The sequence below is a fragment of the Phaethon aethereus genome (genome assembly GCF_964289735.1).
Source record: "Phaethon aethereus genome assembly, chromosome: 5".
Lineage (NCBI taxonomy): Eukaryota > Metazoa > Chordata > Aves > Phaethontiformes > Phaethontidae > Phaethon > Phaethon aethereus.
This window is the reverse complement of record NC_138579.1, coordinates 18,551,204-18,576,199: the sequence shown is the minus strand read 5'-3', so window position 1 is coordinate 18,576,199 and position 24,996 is coordinate 18,551,204. Positions and strand designations below refer to the sequence as shown.

The following is a 24,996-nucleotide window of genomic DNA, read 5'->3' as shown; positions in this document are numbered from 1 at the left end:
TCCAAGAAAGATCTCCATTTTGTCTCATACTTCTTTTATTTGTAGCAACTAAAATGTGTTCTTAACAGGAACATTGCATTTATAGGGACTGCAGTACTGATCGACTTTGCGTTCCTGCGAAAGCTGGCCTTGCCTCAAGGGAGAGGGTGGCTTGGTAAAAGAACAGTGTGCCACTCTGATTCCCTGCAGCCTCGCACCTGGTTTACGGTTAGTGCCTGTAGCCGTACGCTGTACTAAACCAGGGTGGGCTCTGCCCGCCCTCCCTGCTGTACGGCACAGGCAGGATGCACTCTGCCTGCTTCACAAGGCTGGGGCACCTTGCTTTCCTGCCTTAAGGGCTCTGCGGCGCATGCACGTGAAGTAAGGCCCTGTGGCCACACAGGGGGAGGCATAGCTACTGGAGGGTGCATCGCAGCTGCTGGGTGAAATTGCATTCTCACCCTGAGGTGACAGCAGGTGAGCTAAGAGCACAGTACCGCAGCTGTGGAAGTGCTCCCTAGGCAGGTGAAAAATGAGAAATCATGGGTTGGGCTTGACGCAGCAGGATGTTCTGTCTGGTTTTATACATTCAAAAACTTTGTTTCTGATACTGTACAGTGATGTTTTACATGCAAAAATTTGTCACATGAACTTTATCCACTCACTAGAATACAAACATTATTTGTAGGAGAGAAGGTACCAAATTACAAATTAAACATGGGAGGGTTGTTATAGGACTTCTACTGCGCTTTGATTTTAAGAACTAGCCTACTGCAAATTATTCTACTGCATAAATGTTCCTGAGAAAACTGCAGCACCCTGGCATTTTCCTACAGTATAAAGCGTGTGATCTTTTTATAATCACTGTGATAATCATGGAACAGGAGATGTTTCAGTGACTTTTAAGAATCTACACTTAGCTATGATGAAATACTGACTTTTTCTAAGTTTGGAGTCTACTGTAGTTTTTAGTTTTCTTTACCCACAAACCCCAAAACACACCTTAAGAAAGTTCTAATTTTTAACTTCTGCTTTATGTAGTCAGGGGATTTCCTTACCGGAGGTACTATTCCGCTTCCGTGCAGCAGACCTTTATCTGTCATCCTACTTTATTTACAAAAGCTACTTCTAGCATAGAGGCTCCATTCATTGGTTCATTTCATGCGAAATGACCACTTGCTTTTAAATTTAACCCTGGGTAGTATATGTGCTTTTTTTTTTGTAGCAACTGTTAACAGGAGTTGTAACTGTGTATCTAACTAAAATAGCTAAAAATTAAAGAACTCTTCAATCTGTACTGTCTTGTTTTTTTGGAAGTGCTGCTGTAGCAGTTTGTGGCCCAGGGCAGCGACATCTTGGGGGCCAAGACCTTTGCCTGCACCGTGACCCATGCTGCTGCAGGCAGGTGTGAGACAAGGGCTAGCATCCTGCTTGCATGCACCCCTGCAAGCAGGGGAGCATGCTGAGCAGGGTGACACTTCCTCCCTAGCGCAGTGCCTGGCATTCATTCACAGGAGGTGTCCAGGGCTCCGGGGCTGAGCTCAAACCCTGCTGCGCTGAAACCCCAGCTTTCCCCTGTTGGGCTGTCCTGCCCCAGGTACAAAACAGCTGCAGCCACTGCCAGGGTGCAAGTTAGTGCTGGGGCAAGGTGCAGCCCCATCACTCGCTGTGCTCCAGCAGCCCTGCACAGAGGGAGGAATTCCACTGCAGTGAGTTGTTTGAACTGAGCATGGAATTTCCAGGAGGTGCTGCAGCTGCTCGCCACAGGGTCAGCATCAACACCATACACCATCCCCTCTCTGTTGCAGGGAGCTGTGGGCCCAGCCCTTAAACATTCCCCCTAACCATCCCCTTTCCAACTTCCCTGCAACAGCCTGGTGAAGGGCATCCTCTCTTCCATGAAGCTAGCAGACTTAGAAGCGGTCTGTAACAAGAAATGTTGCATTTGTCTAGTTTAGGCAGTTGCTCCTGAAATGCATCTTCCCAGATGTGGGAATGAAGGTGTCAGTAATTAACACTGAAGACCAGACAGAAGTCTCTCCTGGCCGCCTCACATCAGCGCATGACACACGCTGTTCTGCTGTTGTGCATCCAAGTGAGACGAGTCAAGGTTTTCTGCTGCTGGATGATGCCCTAACACACCCTGGCCACCTCTTTGCAGGAGGGTAACAAACATGCAGCTGCTGCAGGTAACTGCAACTCAGGAGGAGCACGCTGGGTACGTAATGAGCATCTTTGTCTGGCTGCCCTCCTGAGAGCATAAACACTTCCCAGAGCAAGGGCTGAGTCCCCCCCGCCTCAGCTATGGGTAATCCTCTGCCTTGCATGGTCTCAGTCAGTCAAGCTCTAGCTGGAACTCCTCACCGAACTACTTCACTGAAGTGCTCTTCCTTTCTAATAAGCTGCTAATTTTCAATGCCTCTTTTTACACTGGTTTATGTCATATCCTCGATGTTCAATGCATTATTCTGCACTTTTTTCCCTAAGAAGGAACAACAAGCCTTGTGAGTTTTAAGAACCTTTACTGTTAGAGGGTACCTTATGGCCTGTGTTAGACCACTCCTCTCCCTGGCCATTATCCAGGCGGACAACCTGGAATAGCGACAGCAGAGCCCATTCAGCAGCCTCATGGTAACAGTGAAGCAGAAGAAGTTGCACAAGCATGTTCTATACAAGCCATTTATTTGAAATGCCAACTATACGTAGGATCAAGTCAGTGTTACATGCTTCTCAGCAACAGTAGAAAAATAGAACCAGTGAAAACCTTTTTACAACTGTAATGGTACTCAAAAGAGAAATGTGTTGTTTTACAATGCATCACACAAGACTAGAATTCAAGTTTGGAGGTACCTAAATAAAAATACTATTTTTTTTTAAAAAAACACTATGTACAATTGAAGCGTAAACAAGTTTTACAAAGTACTGGTTATGCAGGTTGTAGAAAAAACACTTGCATAGGACATGAAGTCAGTTTAAGAAAGTTTTCTGAGCCTTTAGCATAGAAGGCACTTGACTTTATACCAGTAACAACACAAGGACAAGAAACAAAACCGGAATGCTGCCAAAGGCAGGGCTACCTCCCAGCAGCACAGAGAACTACAGAAACCCCAAACAACGTCTCTACAGCTCGCTCAGCTATGCCCTGCATTTGGCAGGGCTCTGCACCACCTCTGCCATAGAAGCATAGAATTATTAGAAGAAAGAACAGTGCCTCAAACAGCAGTATTCTTTCAAAAAAAAAAAAAACACAACCCCAAAACAAACCACCACCACCAAAAAAACCAAACCAAAAGCCCCACCAAACCCAAGCCAAAGAAACGGATAAGACAAACACTTGGGACATTCCAGGACCAAAACCCAAAGCTTACAAGTACGGGTGGTCACAGCAGTAACTTTCAGAAATGAAACTCCTCAAGAACAGGAAAAATACAACAAGAAACTGCCAGTCAACACCGCAGTTATTAACACACAGCTACAGTAACTCCATGGAACAATAAAACATTTTAAAGGAAGAATCTGTTTCAGGAATTAAGTTATTCATCCATATATTAAGGAAAAGAGGAGGCGGCCAGGGAGAAGGGAATAAGAAGTTTTTGCATGTTGCTCACTAAATGAAAGTGTGAGCTCTCCTTAACAGAGCAAGGAGCAAAAGTTTTCCTCATGCAAGAAACTTTCATGTTCATACCTCTCGCCTCAAGCAAAATACAGTCAGTAATCTGTTATCTCTATCCCACCTACAGGAGGAAAAGATGTTAATTTCCAGCCTAATCAGAAAGTGCTTCATGTAAACAATGAGCTTCTGCACCAAAGTTTCAGTAGACAGAGAACAAGGAGTAGCAGGCAGCACAGGTATGTGTGTTCTGTGAGCGAGATGTGACATGAACACTAGCTTCTGAATAATGCTTCCATGAAGAATAAAGATGGTCTCTCTCCACTCTCTCTGCACATCCAACTAAGCAGGAAATCCTACACTACAGTACAAAAAAAATGCAGTTCCAGTAATTTGACAAATCCTTCTTTTCCACTTCGAACCAGCTGCCCTTAGCTGCTACCTTCTTCCCAACTCAAAATACACAAGCAAAAATGCAGATTGTCTACATGGCCTGATTGTCTTTGTGGCCTCAGAAGGACTTGTCTTTGATTTTGCACCTACTTTTAAACACTTTATTCTCTTTTTTAATACTGCTCAGCTTCTGAGACTTCAGAAGCAATTTTGTATTCTAAAATGCAGACATGCCATCCCCCCAGAAGGCATTTTTCACCATCTATTCCAAAGCCAAAGCATTTCATGATTTCCCTCACGCCGTAACCTCAAAACTTCCCAGTCTTCGTCAGCCACATCCCCACAAATTTCAAGCTTAGAAGTTACATCTGCAGATTTCAGCCCCACCTCTGTCCAGGCACATAGCGCCACATCAAACTGTGGTAACTAAAACAGTTTGATCTCAAAGTACATCTACCAATTTTACCTAAAAATAACTTATTCCAAATAGTAAGTCTTTTGAGGACAGCAATGATTTTTTAGTGATTAAGCTACCAACATACCTATGATGCGAGTGCAGGGTGTTTCAGGGGTTGTGTGTGTGATGAAAGTTAACGCTTCTAGTGCTGGTGAGCATGAGACCCAAGTGTCCGGTTAGAGCAGCCAGACAGCGCTGTGCCCAAATCTTCAGAAGAAGCCTGATGAACCTCAGCCGCTAACCTACAGCAGCACCATCCCCCCACTGACACCTTCTTGCATTTAACAAGGTTCTACACTGCAGTCCCATGGAAGTCATACATATTGGTGATGAGGCCAGGACCACTATGACCATGGTCAAAAAACAGATCAAAAAGGCTGAAAGAAGAAAAAAAAAAAAACAACAAAAAAACCCCACAACCAACCCACCTCCCCTCACCCACAAGACATCATCTGCACAGTGTAGCCACATTTCTCCTCCAATCCTATGCCATGCCTTCCATGGCTGCGCCTCAGGAGAAGCGTCTGCAGAGCTTTCACAGCAGCAGGAGGCCTACAGATGCGTACGCAGGAGATACCAGGATTTACTGGTTCAAACACCCGTATCTTCATTTATCTGGAAGCTGTTTTGTAGTCTAGAAATGCAGGATTCGATATATTTCAATAAAATTGTGTTGCTGTTGTCAGGCCTTGCATACCTAACCTGTTTCACTGAACTAAGAATCTACCATCAACTAAAACAAAAAGTAAATCTGCAACAAGGTTTCTGTTTAAATAGTATTATGCATTTTGAACTGTGGGAAACAACTCAACCTAAAGTAGTCATTAGGTCACACTTGGGATTAAAGTCTTCCACTACAGGGAAATTCTTCATTATAGAAACTGCATTTAAAAAACCCAGAGAGGCCTTTACTGGTAATCACGACACTGTAGTGGCATCAGGTCCCTATCCTAGATGCAGTCAGTGATCCTGGGGTAAAAACTGCACAGTAAGCATTAAGGATGCACTTAACTATAACCATTACAGCCGCCCGGTACGCTGCTCAGCCCCAACCCAGTGGCAGGGAGCCAGCCCAGATGACTATCGTTCCCTCTTCCTATCATGTTAATAGATGAATCTCACTTCTGTGCTTTAAAAAAAGCAAAGATGGGAAAAGGAAGTGTAATTTAAGAGTGCTAAAGCTTCCCCCATTTCATGGCGCTAAAGCAGTTACTCTTCACTTTGATCTTGTTCACAGAGCAACTGCAATAATGAAGTCGGTAACACTTCAGGTCAGGTAAGGAACACTGAATGACATCACTAAGAGTGAAGCCCTTTTTTAATCATAGGCAGGAAAAAGCAAGGCAATGAGCAATCACCTCAGCACCTCTGCTGGAGGGGGAACCCTCTCAAGGGTTACCGTTCAGGCAAAGACAAAAATACTATGCCTTGTCTTCCTGACACTCCAGGACTTAGCACGCATCCTCAACTACAGCCTTCGCTTACCCCCACGTATGGGTAGCTGGAAGAACAAGTTATTACTATCATTTCTACAGTATTTCTAGATTTATTTCTGCATGGGCAAACAAACCATTCTAATCTGTCTAGAAAGTGCTTCTGGGTGATTGTGGAGTTCTCCATGGTCACCACTGAACCAGAAAGCAAACAGAATCAGACTGTCAGATCCCAGTGAATTTCACTGGAATTTGGACTCCTAAGTATCGCCCGGACTCTTAAAAACCCAAATAGAATTCTTGAAGTGGGCTTGCTATAGAAGACCAGCTGCCAGAACTTTTCAAACAAAACATTAGACTGGATTCTTGCCATAGTTGTAAAAATCAGGAAGATTTCAGATCTAAACAAACAAAAAAAAATCTAACTAAAAAAGTAGTATTTTGATGTGCTGTTCTTTGGAATTCCTATAATTAGAAAATAAACGTATTGTTACTATCTCATAAGAAAATACATTTCATAATGTGCAACCCAATGCACATAGGGGATTGGCAGGCGAAAGGGAAAAATGCAAAAGTATGAAAATACAGTCCCTTAAATGTGACAATAAAGTTCAACATATTAGTACAAAACTAATACACTAAAGTAGATGTACAGGTGCAAAAGGCTACCAGGTTGTAGAAAAAAGGTACCAGCTTTTGTTTTTTTTAAAAGGCTTAATTAAATTTGCTTCAAAAAAAATTCCCACAAAATAAAACCAGAAGCAGCATTAAAAACAAAACTGATAACATGCTGTCTCTAATAAAGCAACGTATGTACAAAAGAAGTGAGCGAAGCTGAATTTATCTGCTGGCATAAATGAATTTGTCTGACAGAAGTCAGGCCAGAAGTTGCAAAGAATGGGATGTTTACAACTCTTAGGCACAGAGAAACAGTGGAGGTTGCTTTCAGAGGGCAGATTTTTTATAGAGGAAGTCTGGTTTGTTTGGAGACCTCCTTCCTCTGCTTGCTGCGTCTTCCCTTTCCAAATCCGCATTTCTCTGTGCTCCCTGTTCCAGCGGCTCATCATCTGCCAGCCTCCGACCGAGTCTCTCTTCTTGCATTTCACAGGTGTATGCTGAGAGGGAAGGTCTGTTGGAGGTCAGCCCGTAGGTTAAATCGGTTTCCATTTTCGTTCTTCCCCTGATGTGAACCGGGCCATTACCAGCATTTTCCTGGGTAGCCAATGCCAAGTCCAGTCGCTGGGGAGGTTGTTCTAAGACATCGAGGTGTATTGGCTCATTCTTTTGCCTGTGTTGATGCCCATCTTGGGAGAGCAGGTATTCCCTCCTAGAATCCTCTTGCTTTTTAGGAGATATGGGGGCAGGTAGATAGGCTGACTTTAAGCCACTTGGTGATGCCTTATTGTGGCTATACAAATCCGGGCCAAAATATATGCCTTGCGAAGGCGAAGGACTGTGCCTGCTGGGTGCTGGAGTGGAGGGTCGGCATGCAGCATTGGAGAAGTCATAGAAGTCAGGATATTCCTGCTGATTTTCTCGAGCATCGATTTTTTGCTCTATTGCATGTTTCTTTCGAGAAGTGGGCATGTGTCTGTTCTGAATACATGAAATGTGCTGGGGTAGACCAGGCCCTACCTCTGTAACCGTCTGGCTTAATTCTGTGTCGACAGTGAGCTCCGGCAATCTTCTGTCTTTTAAAGACATTGCTGACACACCCATTGCAATATCTGGCATCAGTTCATTTAGCAAGGGCTGAGTACACTGGAAGAGAAAAGAAATTGGTCTATGGAAACAAAAGCAAAAGCTAAACAAAAACTGTACTTAGTATAGTTTCTGTAATTCAAAACGGCATTTTCCCCAGCCTGCAACTTTCCTACACTGTTTAAAGAGCACACAAATCCTCCAGCCTTCCCTGTCCTGCTAGCTCAAGACAACTTCTTTCCTTCATGAAGCTGTTGTGCCACAATAATAGCTCCTTCTTAAATATGCAGTAAATGACAATGTACTGGTAAACTCTCAAAATGTAAGCCTGTTTTAAGCCACTTGCAATTATCAAACTAAACAAGGTACTTGGTGCAGAACTCAACAAATGGTTTGTTACAGCACAGAGTTCCAGTGCAGGGAAGCCATGAAGCATATATTTCATCACTATAGATGCAACTCTCCTGCTTGCGTTTCATATTTTAAAGTTAATTGCAGCTACACGTGTACGTATGCACGACAGCATCAGGGCTGGGGGAGAGCATCAGTTACAGTGCTGACTGGATCCACAAAGCCCATGGAAGCTGTAGCACGGCACCTTGCCTACACCTATAAGCAATCCTGCAATGAGACGAGCATATCACAGTCTTCCAGACCAAAGAGTTAAGATTTCTACTTGTATTTATCATTTCTAATGAAAGCAGTTTGAGTAATCGTTACTATTAACTCACAAATTGCAGAAATAATACAGAATAAAACCATCATCCATATTAAGTCTATGCTTCTCCTTGCGTATTTTTATAGAAACATTCTAGTAGAGACATTTCTATTGTGAAAAAGATCACTATACGGTTTCCTTAGTTAAGTCAGTATTGATTGAGAGAGACTTACGCTACAAAACCCATCCTTGAACAAACAATGAAAAACAATTCTACTTTGAAATTAAATTTTTTAGGTTACAATATAGAAAGGAGTACAATATATTTAGGACAATTGCTAACAAGAAAGAAAATAATCCATGTTCCCATTCAGAACTTCAGATCAAATCTGCACCTAAAGAGCAGGTTTTCAGTATGATGCAACTGTGTGCCGAAAACAGTTTTTTTCATTGCAGAAATAAATTACCAAAATTCTTCTTTAGCATTTTATGTACTTCAAAGCTATGTCTTTGTCCAGCATGTTATGTTTTGTTGTTTTCACTGCATCATATTGTAGTTCAGCAACTATAATGATTGTCTTTAAATGCTGTAACAAACGCAGTTTGCAGTTACCAATTTCTGCTTGCCTATTCATTTTAAAATCTTTTTCACGGCTGTAAGGCTTCACATTCTCCACAGGTTCCCTTTATACACATCTGTTTAACTTCAGGACTACTTATCTGTGAATAGCCAAAATATCATCACTATTTCTACCCGTGAATGATAGCATGCAGTCCACTACTGAAGCCGACTTACGCTTTGTTTTAATGTAGAGAGAACTATATTATTTCAGAATATTTGTGAGTCCACTTCCCCCTCCAAAATGCTCCTGCCCCTGGAACATTGATTCCCCCAGGGCTTAGGGCATGCCTTTGGGATGCAGGGTGCTGACAGTCAGTTTGGTAGAAAATTCTTCTCCTAACCAATGAAGATGCTCTTTTATGTAAACTAAGCCAAGTTACTTCATCATAAGGATTCTCTCAAGCTCCTCTCTGTAAGCATCCTTCAGTGGCTAGAGATAGGGAGAAGAGAAGAAATCATAATACTTACTACTTGCTTCTCAGCTGCCATCACTGCCGCTGCTGCAGCCACTGTTTGCCTCCCCAGGCCCGTAGTGTTAGTGCAATCGGGAGGTGCTGCTTTAACGCCGGGCAAGTAGACAGGCGGCACTGCTTTGGGAGTGGTTCGGGAGTGGAATAGCGAGTGGTTACATGGGTACGAAAAGGAACGGGAGGGATGTTGACTTGGCACCCTTTGTTTCCAGCCCACTTTGAACTGGTTGTGAATAGGAGTTGCTGGTGGGTGGTATGGAGGCGGAGGAGGGGGCAATGGTGGATGGAAGGCCACAAAAGAGTCCAGTTCTGTAAACATGGTTTCTGCAGTGGGAGTGCTGTTAACACGACATCGTCCAGACTGTCTCATTGTCAGGAGTGGGCTTTCATCTCCAAATCGCTCATCAGGAAAAAATTTGTGAGGATTCTGCAAAGGAAAACAACCCAGCATGTAACAAATCAAAGTAGGAAGTCACCTAGAAAAATCTCCTAAACTAACAGACACTGGAACTAGAAATCTGCTAGTACTGTAACAGGATAGTTGTGCCACCTAAAACCTCACCAACACTCAGAGGTGATTACTGCTAGCATGGAGTAAAGTAGTAGTTTTTTTCAAAACAAGACAAGAAGCATCAGATTTACTGTGCGAGTAAGTTGATCAACAAATGCATTTGCTTTAACAGCAGCACACAAACAGAAGCAGGATTTCCAATTTCCCAGTCCTGATATGTACTATCCAGATCTACTGCATCAGTTAGGGCTTTTTCTCCTCCCTGATTCAAGAATAAATCATAATCTAGATTTCTGGTTATGGTTTGACTATTCTCATCAACTGCCTCTTTGGCAAATCTTTTTGTCCCCAAAAACCTGTGGCAGTAAGAGCACCCCGAACAGCAACAACTCTTGAGAAAAATACTTATACACTACACTTACACATTTATAAAAATCACGTAAATCAAATGCAGTAGTCTCGCTGTAATTTGCACTTGGACAGTCTAAAGTTACACAGGCATTTCAAAGCAGTTTTGCACCTGCCTGTGCACACACAAAGCAGTTCTCTTATTGCACATTACCCGTTAATCTGTTACAAGTCAATTCATAAGCAGAATAAAATCAAAGCGTTTGTGGTCTTCTACAGCAATTTTTCCACACCTGCAAAAGTTCAGCAGCAGCATCAGAAAGTCCAAATTCCCGCAGCACACGGATCTGAATCTCATAACTGACTGTGGCGCCTTCTCCGCAATTGAGAGCGTACGCTCTTTGCACCTGCTCAGTATGCCGAAGCTCCTGCAGCCGTTTGATCATCTCTTTTACAACAAGAAGACTGGGAACTGGAGGGGTAATAGAGAACAGAATGGGGATAATCGAGATTACCTTTTTGAACCGTGAGACAGTAAGTTTGATTGCAATGGTTAGATTGAATTCTGAAGGAAAAAAAAAAAATCTAATGTCAGGCTGAGCTGGCTTTTTTTTTTTTTTTAAGAAGCATTCTGCTAAGAACAGTTCAACTTACACATGTTCCTTGAAGCACCATTAAGGCACAACGGATAACACACATATCATACAAATCGTAAAGACATATACCATTTTTCCACCTTCTGCTAAAGCAAGCCACAAATACAGCCTTCTTTGTAAACCCCTTATGATGCAGGAGTTTTATGATTTGAGGTGGGAGCAGGATATCTTAAATAACAACTGAATGTTCCCTCATGAATTCTACAGGCCAAGAATTCACTGATTTTTTTGGCATACACTTCATACTTCTAGTGGAATTCTATAATCACAAGACCATAATACCAGTAGGTAACTACAGAAAGAGCATTCTAAAAAAATTACACAAACTGTAAGCCAAGACAAACCTGTTAAAATTATGTTGGTTTATGCAGCCATATTGAAATAATTTACAAAAAAAAACCCAAAACCTTTCCAAAAGGAAATAATGTATAATTTGGGGTATTTATCCTGTTGCAAGACCTTCTGATGCCACTTCTTGCTGCTGTTTGATGATGAATGATATTTCTCTGTGGTCTTTCTGTCCTCAGGAAAATGTGCACATCATAACAGAAGACAAATCCAGATCTCTGAATATGTAAGTCCTGGCATCTGATCCTTTACCAGCTTTACAAGCATTATATATTACCATAACCAGATGTCCCTAATGAAAGCTCATAAAAGTTAAACGCATCAGACAGCAAGAACAGCATGAAAAGACATTTGCATTACAGAGAAGGAGAAAACCTAACACCGTGCAACTACAACTGGTCCCCATTTCACAAAGTTTACGTTGGTACATGAAGGGGAAGAGTAAGTGTAAGCAGCAAAAAGTATTTTTTCCCCCCAAATTGAGTTCCTGTACTGGGGGTGTGTGGGGGGATGGGGTGTGGAATAAATAAATTCTACCCAGTTTTCAAGACTTGGAAATAAGTCTTCCACATTACTTTCCACACACTTCAATTGTTCTGAAAAATCCTGGTTTAGCAGCCAGATGTTTAGCTACCACCAGCAATTTGCTAAAAAGAGTATTTTAGAGAAGTTTGAAGCAGTCCTCCAAACTAGCAGGCATAAAAATCATTTAAGTTTTTTATGAAAGAGTGCTACCTTCTCAAACCCAGGTTTGTTTCTGGTTTTTTACTATTGTTCATGTGAAACACATGGAAGAGAGATCACACAGGTAAAAAGTACAATTCTCTCAAGTCAGCTGTAGCATTTCTAATTCAAACTGAAACTGGAAAATACCTAAGAAAACCAAATTACCTGCAGAACCTAGCCTCAAAGTAGCACAGACTTCAGCAGAGGTTGAACTCATTTTACAACAGTGTTGCAAGAAGAGCACCAAGACCTGCTGCCAATAGCATTTATGCAAATATAGCCCATGGGCACTGGGTACAGGGAAGATGCAAGTGACAGATGGAGAATACCTAAGCTCTGAAGACTCTCTGTTCTAAGAGCCTGGCCTAAGGGACACAGAGGTGATGTTGCCTAGCTCTCCCCCTCAGCAGTTCCCGTGCTCCATCTATACTTTGGGATGGATTCCTGAACAAGTTACAGGTTTGGTGCATGCCTGAATCTCCTCAAACTAATTGGGCTCCCTCTACCCTTCCTAGCACAGGGCACTTGCAAAACAATCAACTCTTTTGCATAATTACAGAACTAAGCAAAGCAGGCAGTTACCAGAACACAATGCCTGTGTTCCATCTCCTGGCCAGGCTCACAGGTCTTATCCATGCTCAAATCAAAGGGCTGGCAGTAATTCCTATCTATTAAATTGTACAGAATCAAGCTGTAGTGGGGTTTCAGATTGGTCAAGATGTCTCATGTTTGCCAACACAGCCAGATTTTTTTCAGAACACAAGAACTTTTGTATTGGAGATCTTGGTGGATCTGTTTTCTTTCTCAACTTCCTTTGGAAACTGAGATCAAGCAAAGTGTTATCAAAGCCACATCTTATGAAATACTTTACATTCTCTTCATAGTAAGTATATTCATGCTTTTCGGGGGGGCGGGGGGGGGAAGTCTGAGTACTGCAATGCATTGCTGAGATGTCACAGCTGTTAAGTTTCTAAACAAACAATTAGTACTTCCATCAAATTGCAGAAGTTTTCAGAAGCTCCTTTTAGGCTTTATCAAGTCTCTTCCTGAATCACAACGAATAGATCAAAACCATTCCACAAACCTTACTAGAAAACTTATTGCAGTGTTTAACCAAACACGTTTCAGATCTTCCTAACACCTCAACTTCAATTCTCTTGCAACAATTTAAACCTATTATTTTTGTCCTGGCTCCAGCATCTGTAAGAATAGTTTATGTTTCTCCTTTCAACATAGTTGACTTAAGGAAGACATAATTGATACACAAAGAGCTTATAAAAGGGAGAGTAGGGAGCAGTGGAGAGAGGAAGATGACTTTTCTTGGTGGCGTATCATCTTTATTGCTTTTCTACAGACTCACTAACTGATTTATATCTAGTGAAATGTGATACTTTGATCTAAAAATGAATGCCAAAAGTTTATGCAAAGTTTAAGGAAAGACTGCATAAGCTCATGGATTAAAAATACGTTTAAAGTTATACAGGAACACCATCCACCACAGGACATCTCTGATCTGCAAATGGTTGAGGAGTGCACAGAATTTTACAGGGTATTATGTGCTTTTTCTCCTACACTTTCCTTATGCACTCACTTCTGGTGATTCCTGGAATAAGGATACTAGACTAGACAGACAAATCCTTGACCTGACACAGTATGGCCATTTAAAGGGCTAAACACAATGCCCCATCTGAGACCAAATTACTTCACATGCTTGTGGCACGTTTCTTTTTGTGCTTTAGTATGACTCTTTATGGAATTGTATAATGTTGACTTGCAGGCTTTTCTCCACAGAGCTTCTCTCAGCAATTTGGTATGCACACAGCTGGCTACACCTCCGTAAGCACAATGTTTCCCACTTTCTTCACTGAATTTTAAATTTAATCTTGGTCATTTAGCTATTTAATTCTGCCCTCCAAAAAAAACCACTGACCCTCCCAGCTTGTTATCAGCTGCACATTTTGCCAGTGTATTCTCTGTGCACACTGAGTACTAATGGGGCCAGGGAAAGGTGGGAAGAGCTAGATGCTTTGGCAACCCTACCAGATACTTCTGGTTTGACATCAAAAGATCAAATGCATAAATGACAAAAATATATTACAGTAGTTTTGACTCCAACCTTAATGATTCTGTGTGTGTGAGACTATATTTCCCTGGCTTGCCTATGGGGAATGTCACACTCAAGTCAAGAGAGGCCGTTATCTACTTCCACCTATAAAAGCTTACTCTGCCACACAAGGAATGAAGTTGGTTTGACTTCAAAGCTAAAGAGGATTTGGTAAACTGGAAAAGAGTGTGTTTTGAGTGACAATACTTTTGTACTTCCAACATTTTTCTGGCAAACTGAGTTAAGATGACTGCCCTACGAGTTATGCTCTCCTGCTTTTTGTTTTTAAATAAATCAGTATTTTGCCATGTCCCAGCCTTCTGGATCAACCAGTCATCCAAGACAGGTAAGTAGAAAACCAAGAACCGCTCTTGAGAATGGAGCGCCAGGCTCCAGCAAGTGTTCTTCAGTAAGTTTAACCAGTCCATGTTTTTCAAGTTGCTCAGCTGAAGCAGGTTAAAATACTACCCCCTCCAGTAGCTTAATTTCTGACTACTTATTATGCCATCCAAAAATAGTTAATGTCTTCAGAGTAGACCAAAGCAAAAGGAACTACCACTGGATGGGACAAAGCCCAAATGGTGCAGTAGTACTCTCCAAGGAGATCATAATATTCAGCATTTCACATTGCCCTCTCCCCTGCCCCAAGCCCCCATCCACTCGCATGATACCAATCAGCATTGCAAGTGATTTACCAGCCTTACCTGGGATCTCGTTGGCTATAACTGAAGGAGGACTGGACTGGTTAGTGCTAACTTGCTGGTGGGTAATCATATGACAGCACTGCGGCACTGCGTTGTTTACCATGTAAAGGGTGTCGGGCACATTGGACATTCGGACCATCCGCAAACGAACGAGGTCAGTTTGTTCCACCATCATCTCATCCAGTACTGACTGCAATGACAGACATTAGAGCCCTCGTGAAGGTACTGCACACACATACCCAACAGGAGCTGCTGCAAACGCAGTCCTGAGGCCACAAGTCTAGCAATGTCTAAACCCTAACTTTTCCAGGTCACAAACAGTATTTGGCTTTTCCACAGCATTTTCTACTCCATTTTCCAGTCATGATCAGAGTTGAGTTTCACAGCTAAGAGCAGGCAGGTGAATAAAGTTTGGGAAGGTTGCTTGGTTTATTTTGTACCTGTTAGATTGGAAGTAACCTTCTCGAGGCCAGACCCTCTGGACTCTGTCTCAGACAATTACTGGCTACAGGTCTCAACCCTCTGTGCCACTGAGTATGAGGCACGAGTCTGAAAATGAAATGTGTTTCCCTCAGATATCTTAAAGAACAGAAAGGGATTTACACATACCCTCTTAAGATTCTGACTTGATGTTAAACAGATTTATTTCAAAAAATGGGAGGCTAATAGGGGAGTAAAAAAAAAAGTCAGAAATAACTTAGCTACAATTTTTGCATTTCACAATAATTAAACAATGAATAGGAGTATAGTTACTAGATAATAAGTATGAGAGTCCTCCTGCTAAGGTTAAACAGCTGCTAATGATGCTTTTAAAAATATTAACAGGGTAATATGAAACTAATAGGAAGGGGGGGGGAGGGCACGCGTAATAATTTAGAATGCACTTTTTACTTTAAGGTTACTACTAAAGCACTCCCACACCTTATACCAGCAAGAGTCAAAGCTTTTATCACATGTTCTTTAACACATTTTTGTTAGTTTTAGCAATCCAAGATACAAAGATAAAATTTTAACTGGCTAGTCTTCCTTTGCTGCTTTAGTGCCACCTGGTGCTCTCTAACTTTGTGACCAAAATGCAGAGTAGTTTTAATTCTCCCCTCCCCTCAAAGAAGATGTCAACAACAACTCACACCCTTAGAAAATATCTTCTTAGGCACGGGGCAAAAGCTCTGAATTCACCATAGTAGTGTCAGAGTTTGTAGGCAACGTGGATGTGCACAGCTTCACCTAATCCTCTTGTTGTACAGTTACCTGCAGTGCTGGGACTCACAAGCTCTTGACCTAAGTCAGAGCTGCTTTAGTTAGCAACCTACAAGGGTCTCATTCTGTCAAACAGAATATGGCATGTTTCTGCCCCACACAGAGCCATCTCCACCCTGTCAACAAACATCACCAAAGATGCTCCAAGACCTTCAGTTTGACAGTCCTCATGCAAGATCAGGGGAGGTTTAGATTGGGTATTAGGAAAAATTTCTTTACTGAGAGAGTGATCAAACATTGGAACAGGCTGCCCAGGAAGCAGGTGAAGTCACCATCACTGGAAGTGTTCAAAAAACGTGTAGACATGGCACTTCGGGACATGGTTTAGTGGGCATGGTGGTGTTTGGCTGACAGTTGGACTTGATGATCTTAAAGGTCTCTTCCAACCTTAATGATTCTATGATTCCAAGATACTAAATAGGGAAGCTACTGCTTGAGCTGGACACAAAGGACTTCAGTCAAGTTGGACACAAGATACTTATTCCATTTTGTGGAAGACTGAAAGAATTTTGGATACATTTTAATTCAAACAAGCAAATGAAATATCAGAGTCCTCTGCCTAGTGGAATAGTTGTTCTCCACCCAGTTCTGGTGGGAGCTGGGGAGCCTGAAAGACCTGGCACCAAGGTCGCTGACTAGCTGCAAACTGGGACTCTCAGGCTCTCACCTTGCCATCCGCCTGCCAGGTGGGCTGCCGAGGAGCTGGGCCGGCAAACTGGCTGGAAACCAGGGAGGTTTCCCTCAGAACGCTGCTTTGTTTCCGGTGGAATTTCATCAAGATCTGTCTCACAAACATTTCAATTTCGATAAAAAAAAATTTTGTTGAAATTTTTCTGACCAGTTCTAGAGACTTGAGCCTGATGATCAATCTTGTAAGTCTTGTTAAATTGAAAATGTTAGTATTTTAGGCCAGTACATGCAAAGAGAGACAAAACATACCAAAATCTTTCGCTGTTTACAGAACCTCCTGATGACTCCAGATTAACAATACTCAAATATTGATTATTACCTTAGCCTCCTCCACATATGGTGAGAACAGTCTTGGCCGCACATATATTCCAGCATTTTTTTGCCGCAGCCAGGCATTTGACTTTCCACCTTCTGATGTTGGTAGCATGTCTGAAGGAGGAGTACTTATCAGGCCTCTCTTCATCTTGAAGAATCAAGAAAGAGTTTCATGGTTTTTTAAATACAAATATGGGAAAAGCTTTCAAGAAATGAATTTCTTATACTGAATCCTTACACCACTGATTTTTCTTTAGCCTTCTGATAGGTTTAAAGTACAGAAAGTTTAACCAGAGAGTTATACACATATTACTGAGTGATAACATTTTAGAGGCTAATCCTCAAAAAAGCCCCTAACTCTGAACATTGTATAATCTGAAGAACAAAGAATCCAGAGATTAATATTTGTATGAGATTACTGACTTACTGCATCACTCAGTACTTCACTATTCATGGGTAAGATGTGCTCAATGCGGACAAAAGGTAAAAGCGGAGACAGGATCTCTCTCAGCTCTTCAATGTCAAGATCTCTCCTTTTCACACCTCTTTTGTTCACACTGTGAGCAGTACCACTCAGTAAATTAGGCTCTGTGGGAAGAACAAAAAGTAAGTTTACAACAAAAAGTTTAAATAGGAAAGCAGGAGTTACAGGGCTTATAGAAAGTTACAGAAAAGGTAAGAAACATCTAACTTAAAATCAACAGCGCTTATCAGCATTGTTCCACAAAACTATTTCATGCCTTAAAATCTGATATTAAGCATCAACTGAGTCAGGTTCACTTTACACAGGCATGGACCATTTGCACAGCTGTCACTTTCAAAGCACAAGCCAGGGAGAAAACACAGAAGTAGTGTTTGAATTAAACGTTTATAAAGCTCTACCTCGAGGTATGCAATGAAGACATTTATGCCTCACTGCTAGCAGTTTCCCCAAAGGTTCTCTCCTGCTGCTCCTCTTCCTTTCCCCAGCAGTTTTCAGAAACTTATTTTCTACGAATTAAGGCCTGAGGAGCCCACTAAAGCCCAACCAAACACCATCATGCCCACTAAACCATGTCCCGAAGTGCCATGTCTACACTAGCCTCATGTAGGCCACCCTAGTAACAGCTGTGTCAAGCCCATTCAAAATGGTGCTAAATAGGCATTCTGTGACTGAGAACAAGAGTGGGTGTCTTCCTAGAGACTGCAAGATGACAGTGTATGACACTCAGGTCAGTCTCCCTCCCTCAGTTAACTGCCTTCACCTGTATTTTAGGTATTGTGCCCAATCTGACTTTGACTAATGTCACTCTGAGGAAACCTATCAAACATACCCACTCTCCACTCAGTACAGGCAGCCCAAGTTTTGGCCACAGCCCATTACAATTCCTAACGCTCTCTAGTATTTGACTGACACCACCACATATCCAGAGCTGCAAAGTCAGGAGCATCACTGAGGAATTTACACCAAATCACTAGACTAAATTTGGCCCTAATCTGACAGAACTTGGTGTAGCTCGTTTCTGCTTTTGCTTATCATGTTAATCGATGATGTCAGGAAAGAGAAATGACCTATTTACTTAATGAACGCCACAGACGGGGAAGCTGCACAATTACTCCAAATGAGCAGCTTCTCCTCCAGACCAGGTTTGTTGGTGTTTAACTGGCTTCATTACCTTCCAATGTTCTTTAAGACAAATGCTTAGAAAAATCTTGTTTTGAAGATAGAAAGTCAATACTCACTCAGGTCACTAAAAGCACATATTTTAACTGACTCTTTGATGCTTTATGACTGACTTCATGATGTTTCATATAACATGTCCATGACAAAGCAGTTGTATCACAAGCAGCAACAGTGGATTTCAAAAACATGACCAGCCCTCCAAAGATAGTAGCCACACCAGCATTGCTCTGTTTTCACACAGTCAGGTTCTTCCCTTTCTGTTCCTCTCATCGTACTATCTGATTGATACTTTGTGGTGGGGATGAACTACAAACTACTTGCACCTGTTATTTGGAAAATATATATTTAAACTACTTCCCACATCCAACACATGTGAGATTGCCCTTGAAGTTACTACTGTAGCAATAATATGCATCTGAGCTAATAAAAATCCATTTATATCTACTTGAGGAAAAACACTGATGCCACTTGATGGTTTATTTCTCACTAACACAGATTTCTGTGGGAGAAACATACTCAGACTGATGACACAGTAACTAAGACTAAGACTACTGTAAGAAGCCTGCATGAGCACAGAAAAAAAAAAATCCTGCAGTCTGCAGCATCCTTTACATTTGATGAATTAATTACAAGAAAAATAATTCTGAGACAATAGAGAATCAACCAGACTTAAAAATCAGACAGTCATAGAGGTTGAAAGGACCTCTACAAGTTTGGTCCAGCCACAACTACCACCCTCTCCCCACACCTCCCCAGGCAGGGTAGAGCAGGTTGCTGACAATTATGTTCAGTTGGGTTTTGAACGCCTCCAGGGATGGAGAACCCGTAACTACTCTGGGTAATCTGTTTCAGCGTCCAACCATCTTCAGTTTCTTGTCTTTAAACAGAATTTCCTGTATTTCAGTTAATGCCTCCCTGTCTCTCATCCTGTCCTGGGTACCAAGAGAAGAGTGTTGCTCTATTTTCTTTGCTTCCTGCCATTAGATATTTATAGACTTTGCCAAGATCCTCCCTAAGCATTTTCTTCTTGAGGCTAAACAATCCCAGCTCCCTCAGAATGCCTGCATTCTTGTTTCTTAGAGAACAAAAGCTTTTAAAAAAAGTAGCGCATTTGTTTAGTTTTGACCATACTACGAACAAAGTAGATTAATTTTCCTTAAGTTACAGATTACCCACAAAAAAAGAACTTCCATATATATTTTTGGTTTATTTGATTTACTACTGTGTGGTTTAAAGGATCCTTACCACGATCTGCTATTCTCTTCATCAACTGGTGCTCTCCCCATTTAATCAGGTATTTAAGAATATCTTGTTCACTTGCCTGGTAGAAAGAGAAAGCCAGCAATATGTATGTACTTAGTTTAATGTCACACACACACACAATAATCACATACACAGGTCTTTTACAGCTATAAAGAAACACAACTGTACCAAGAGCAAAGTAAGGATTTGTAGTTTATGATTTGCTATACCACTTCCTCCAGATATTTTAAGGTAGTACTGCTGGTATATCACCACTATGGTTTCTAGATTCATGTCACTCATTGAATCCTTAAAAAGAGGAAAAAAAAATTCTACAGAAGGAAAGTTTTTCTCTGGCGTGAAAACTTAGAGATATTAAATTTGAATGATTAAAGTTAATTAAAAGGGGCAGTTCTAACACTGGGTGTTTGAATCTCTTGTTTAACATTACAAATTCTGTATCTGCACAGCCTGGAAAACTACGAAAGTAATCAAACCAACTAAATTATAATGTAGTGAAGAGAACAATTTTCAGTAATACCAGAAACAAAACAACTTTGCTGTATTCATACCTATATGTATGTGCTAACCACTTAACATTTTTAGAGGGGAAAAAAAATCATGTACTGAAAAATTTAAACTTATCTACCTAATTTCTTAACAACTAGGGTAGGAAATTTAGTCATAATACACACTCATCAGAAGATCAACAGTACTGTTACTGTAATTCCTGAAATGTTTAAGTAAACAATTAAAAAAACCCCAAAACTTTGTACTTTAAGAAAAAAAAAGATAAGATTGGGATGGATACGATTAAAAATAGTAATAATCCAGTCATCTTTAAGCTATAAAAGGCTGATCATCATTATCAAGATAGCTCCCCTGAAGATAAATAGCAGCAAAAATCCACAAGCTTTCCATTAGTCAGTATGGTTTCTTCTCCCTAAAACCACACAATCACTGAAAGAAAGTCACAAAAAAAAAAAGAAAGTCTGCAGTGCTTGTCAGGAAAGGTATTTTTATGTCTCCCCTAAAAAATAAATTAAGCCTTCTGAATGATTACTAATTTATTAGCTCCCGCTACCCCCAACGAGGATGTATGTTGTTACAGCAAAACTGCTACCACCACATAATTTTTATGAAATGCTTTGTTTAAAATAATTTTCAGCCATTCCTGAGCTATTATTAGCCTTCTACACAATAGCATACACCATCAATTTGGGTTGTGTTAAAAGCCAAGAACAAAATAGTTTTCTTAATCACTAATTCAATTTCATTTTTCACATATTACAAAGGAATGCTTAGTGTGTATACAAACCCACTCTTGCCTACAATTTAAAATGAGCTACTCCCAAGCACTTCCAGTAATGGTATAACACATCCTGCTTCAAGCAGGACCAGCTGTATTCTGCATTGCAGGCTACCTGTAAATAGTCAGACTGAATAGCTGTGAGTAGGTGGTCCTTGCTGAGTTCATAGAAGACATCTGAAGTCATGATCTGGGTAAACTCCTCACAGAGGAAATGTAGCGCTTGACGATGTACCCATTTGGAACCGTACGGCTGAGAGCTCCACTTCAGAATGGCAATTAAGGTGTCTAGTGAGATGCTCTCAGCAATAATATCTTCACAGCCTACAAAACAAAAGCAAAGATCAATGATGTTGTTATAGAGGCACTTTGATCCTAAAGGAATAATACATATGACTAAGTCTGTAATACAAAGGGTTATATGACCCCCTCAGTGAGGGTAAAAACAGAAGTGCCCTACGGACCAAGGTTGCAAATGGGGTTAAATTCTGACTAAAAGTGTAATAATTTTAATTGTGGTTTAGGATTCCAGCTATACAGTCATTCACCTTTTAAAGGCACATGAACCAACAACATGTCTGCTGGCATGCCTGGATGAACAACTGGAAAGCTAGTTCAGCCTTACTAGAACCTCCTTTGGTTAATATACATTCTCTGACTGTTTAACACATTTTCAAGTTGCATATTTGAAGTTGAGTCACTATTGTTTAGAGCAGATTCACAGAAGCCTATAAACCATAACAGAGGTGGGATTTTCATCTGTATCACTTTTCATGTGGACCCTCCTGAGACAGATCATGAAGAGGAGCAGAAACAAAAGCTGTGACACTGTTGGTACCTGGCTACTCAGCACAGGATGACGGCAGCAAAGCAACATGTTCTGACTCACAGAGAAGGCAGGAAGCAGCAGGTGGATGCCCTAGGCCACCACTCCTGCCTCCCTATCAAGCAAGACACAGAGGGTGGCAGGACACCGAGCACCTCCTCAGATAGGGATGCAGAAAGTGAAGCATCCAAGAGGCTGGTATTCTAACTGGTGGTGAGTCTGCTACAGTTTCTTCGTACCCATTGCTGCATTAGAATTTACTCTTTCACAGAGTACATGTCTTCTGAAGAAGTGACAGGGGATATTTAAGTCTCCCGAAGGCAGATGAAGCAGATTTGGAAGAAAGGAGGGCTGAAAACAGGGGTACTTGGGGTTACCGAGTTAAGAAAGATGGTACCTCAATGTTGTAGCTTGAAGTCACCAACAGCACGTTCCTGATTTCATTTTTACATCTGGTTTACATATACACAGAATACTATTTCTATTTGTACTACAAAGACAGCAATTTAAAGAAAAAAAAAAATCCTATTCCAGAATTATACATTCCAGTCTCAACCCACTACAGCCACAAGATTACAGCTGTGCTTATGCCCACGAGAGGTCCCTGGGCAGTTCAGAGCAGCATGCTTACACTGCAATTATTTTACTTTATACATCATCATTTTTCTCAGTTTCAAGGATATTTAAAAACTCAACTTTGACGTTGTTTAGAGAACTGTACCTCATTACTGAGCTCTTGGACTAAGCTGAGTAAGGAAGTGTTTAGCCCAGTAACTTTAATGTTTGTCAAGACAAAGATCAAAGAGGCTTTCCTGATGCTACATATTTCTGAACTGGTTGCATACATGTAAGACACACTAGCAGAAATTAATAGAATTACAACAAAAATCTTGCTTTTCTACATAGGCCAGCATGCAGAATATAAACTCCATTTCTGGCACAACTAATAATGCAAAGGGTAAGTTATTAAGAAGTAAGTTAGTAACAAGTGAACGTGCTACTTCAAAGTAGAAGGCTATCTGTCAAAGGGACTACTACTTAGGAGCAAAGTCACTGAAAAGGGAAACTTAAGCAGGAAAGATAAAGAAGGTACTAGGAAGCAACAGTTTAAACATGAGGCAGGTAATAAATCTTCCTGTCCTATTAAACACATGTATTTCTACTTAATGGTATAAAAAAAGCTAGCATGTTAATTATGAGAATATTCCACCATTAAAATTTTCTAACTATAAAAAAAAAATACAGTGAATATAATAAATACAGTCAGTGCTCAGTGAGAATGTTTGCAGCAAATTCCAGGAATATGTCTGAATGCATGTGTAATTTTGGAAACAATTTTTATTCATTTTCCAAAGGAATTTATAAGAATAATGCCTGACCCTCCCCAACAGTAGTAAATTTTACACCAGTTCATACTTAAACCAAACTTTCCTCAACAAGCACTTGGATGGGTTGTTTTTCACATGTCTGATTCACCTGAGAAAAGGAAAGCCATATATCAATGCAGCCGCTAACAGTAGGGCTAGCAAAAGCATACACATTTCTGAATGCTGCATTAAAGGCAGAATTACGCTATTCACCCCATGTTAGACTCTCCATTTGCTTTTGACAAAGGAGTAAGTGTTGAATCGTGTTTCAGTGCACCTCCTTTGTGCCTTACCGTTACTGAATTAATATGGCACTTCTCAGAGCTACCTAGTACAATCAGGTTATGTATTGTTATTACTACTACAAGTAAGAACAGATGCCATCCCATAGATATTGACCTCTAACCTGCATGGTGAGGACTAGCCTAAAGTGAGCAGTGAACATGCAGCCAAGATTGATTGGAAGCACTTAGAACATCAGCCCTATCATCACTGGTACCGACAAGAGCAGAGGATGAGAACTGCTCTGAAATGCACTCCTTGGGTTTTGGTACAGGTTAGAGAAACTGCACCCTCCAGATGGGGGAATTGCTCAGCGGCCTAAAGGATAAGTCTCACTCCGAAGACTTCAAAAATTCTGGTCAAGAATCTGAAAAAACAGTGTTTAAAAAAACCCAACCTGCCTTAAAAAAAGCCCCAGCATGTTAGAAGAGCTGGAGGGGAAGGCGACCGGCCTGGCTGAACAGAGGGATTTCGCTGGGACTCGGGGAAAAAAAGGAGAGTTTATCACATCTGGAAGAAAAGGAAGGCAACTCCCGAAGAGTACAAGGATCTTGTTAGGTCAAGCAGAGACAAAATTAGAAAGGCAAAAGCCCAGCTAGCACTCAGTCTGGCTACAGTTGTAAAGGATAATAAAAAATGTTTCTACAAATATATTAACAACAAAAAGAGAGGCAAGGAGAATCTCCATCCCTTATTGGATATGGCGGGGAACATTGTCTCCAAGGATGAGGACAAGGTTGAGGTACTTAATGCTTTCTTTGCCTCAGTCTTTAATAGCCAGTCCAGGTATCCGCAGGGTATTCAGCCCCCTGAGCTGGAAGACGGGGGTGGATTCCTCACCCATAATCCAGGAGGAAGCAGTTGAGGACCTGCTAAGCCACCTGGACACCCACAAGTCTATGGGGTCTGATGGGTACTGAGTGAGCTGGCAGAGGAGCTCGCCAAGCCACTCTCCATCATTTACCAGCAGTCCTGATTAACAGGGGAGGTCCCAGACGACTGGAGGCTTGCCAATGTGATGCCCATCTACAAGAAAGGCCGGAAGGAGGATCCTGGGAACTGCAGGCCTGTCAGCCTGACCTCCGTACCGGGGAAGATCATGGAGCAGTTCGTCTTGAGAGTGCTCACAGGGCATATGAAGGACAACCAAGGGATCAGGCCCAGCCAGCATGGGTTCATGAAAGGCAGGTCCTGCTTGACCAACCTGATCTCCTTCTATGACCAGGTAACCCTCCTAGTGGATGAGCGAAAGGCTGTGGATGTTGTCCACCTGGACTTTAGTAAAGCCTTTGACAGGGTCTCCCACAGCATTCTCCTGGGGC

At 41.5% G+C, this 24,996-nt stretch overlaps 1 protein-coding gene across 2 annotated transcripts in view; it reads right to left on the bottom strand.

Moving 5' to 3' along the window:
• Positions 1-6,466: 6,466 nt before the first annotated feature.
• The window catches only part of BTBD7 (BTB domain containing 7), a gene marked incomplete at its 5' end in the record, with an annotated part of 35,434 nt that continues 16,904 nt past the window's right edge, over positions 6,467-24,996 (bottom strand). The window contains 9 exons of one of the 2 annotated variants that reach the window (XM_082000085.1): positions 6,467-7,633; positions 9,322-9,750; positions 10,476-10,654; positions 14,721-14,910; positions 16,648-16,761; positions 16,990-17,133; positions 17,413-17,573; positions 19,894-19,969; positions 21,315-21,523. In XM_082000085.1, coding sequence (XP_081856211.1) covers positions 6,818-7,633; positions 9,322-9,750; positions 10,476-10,654; positions 14,721-14,910; positions 16,648-16,761; positions 16,990-17,133; positions 17,413-17,573; positions 19,894-19,969; positions 21,315-21,523 — 2,318 coding nt within the window. In that variant the 3' untranslated portion in view covers positions 6,467-6,817. The remainder of the gene's footprint in view (positions 7,634-9,321; positions 9,751-10,475; positions 10,655-14,720; positions 14,911-16,647; positions 16,762-16,989; positions 17,134-17,412; positions 17,574-19,893; positions 19,970-21,314; positions 21,524-24,996) is intronic. The other variant, XM_082000086.1, reaches the window with a different exon arrangement.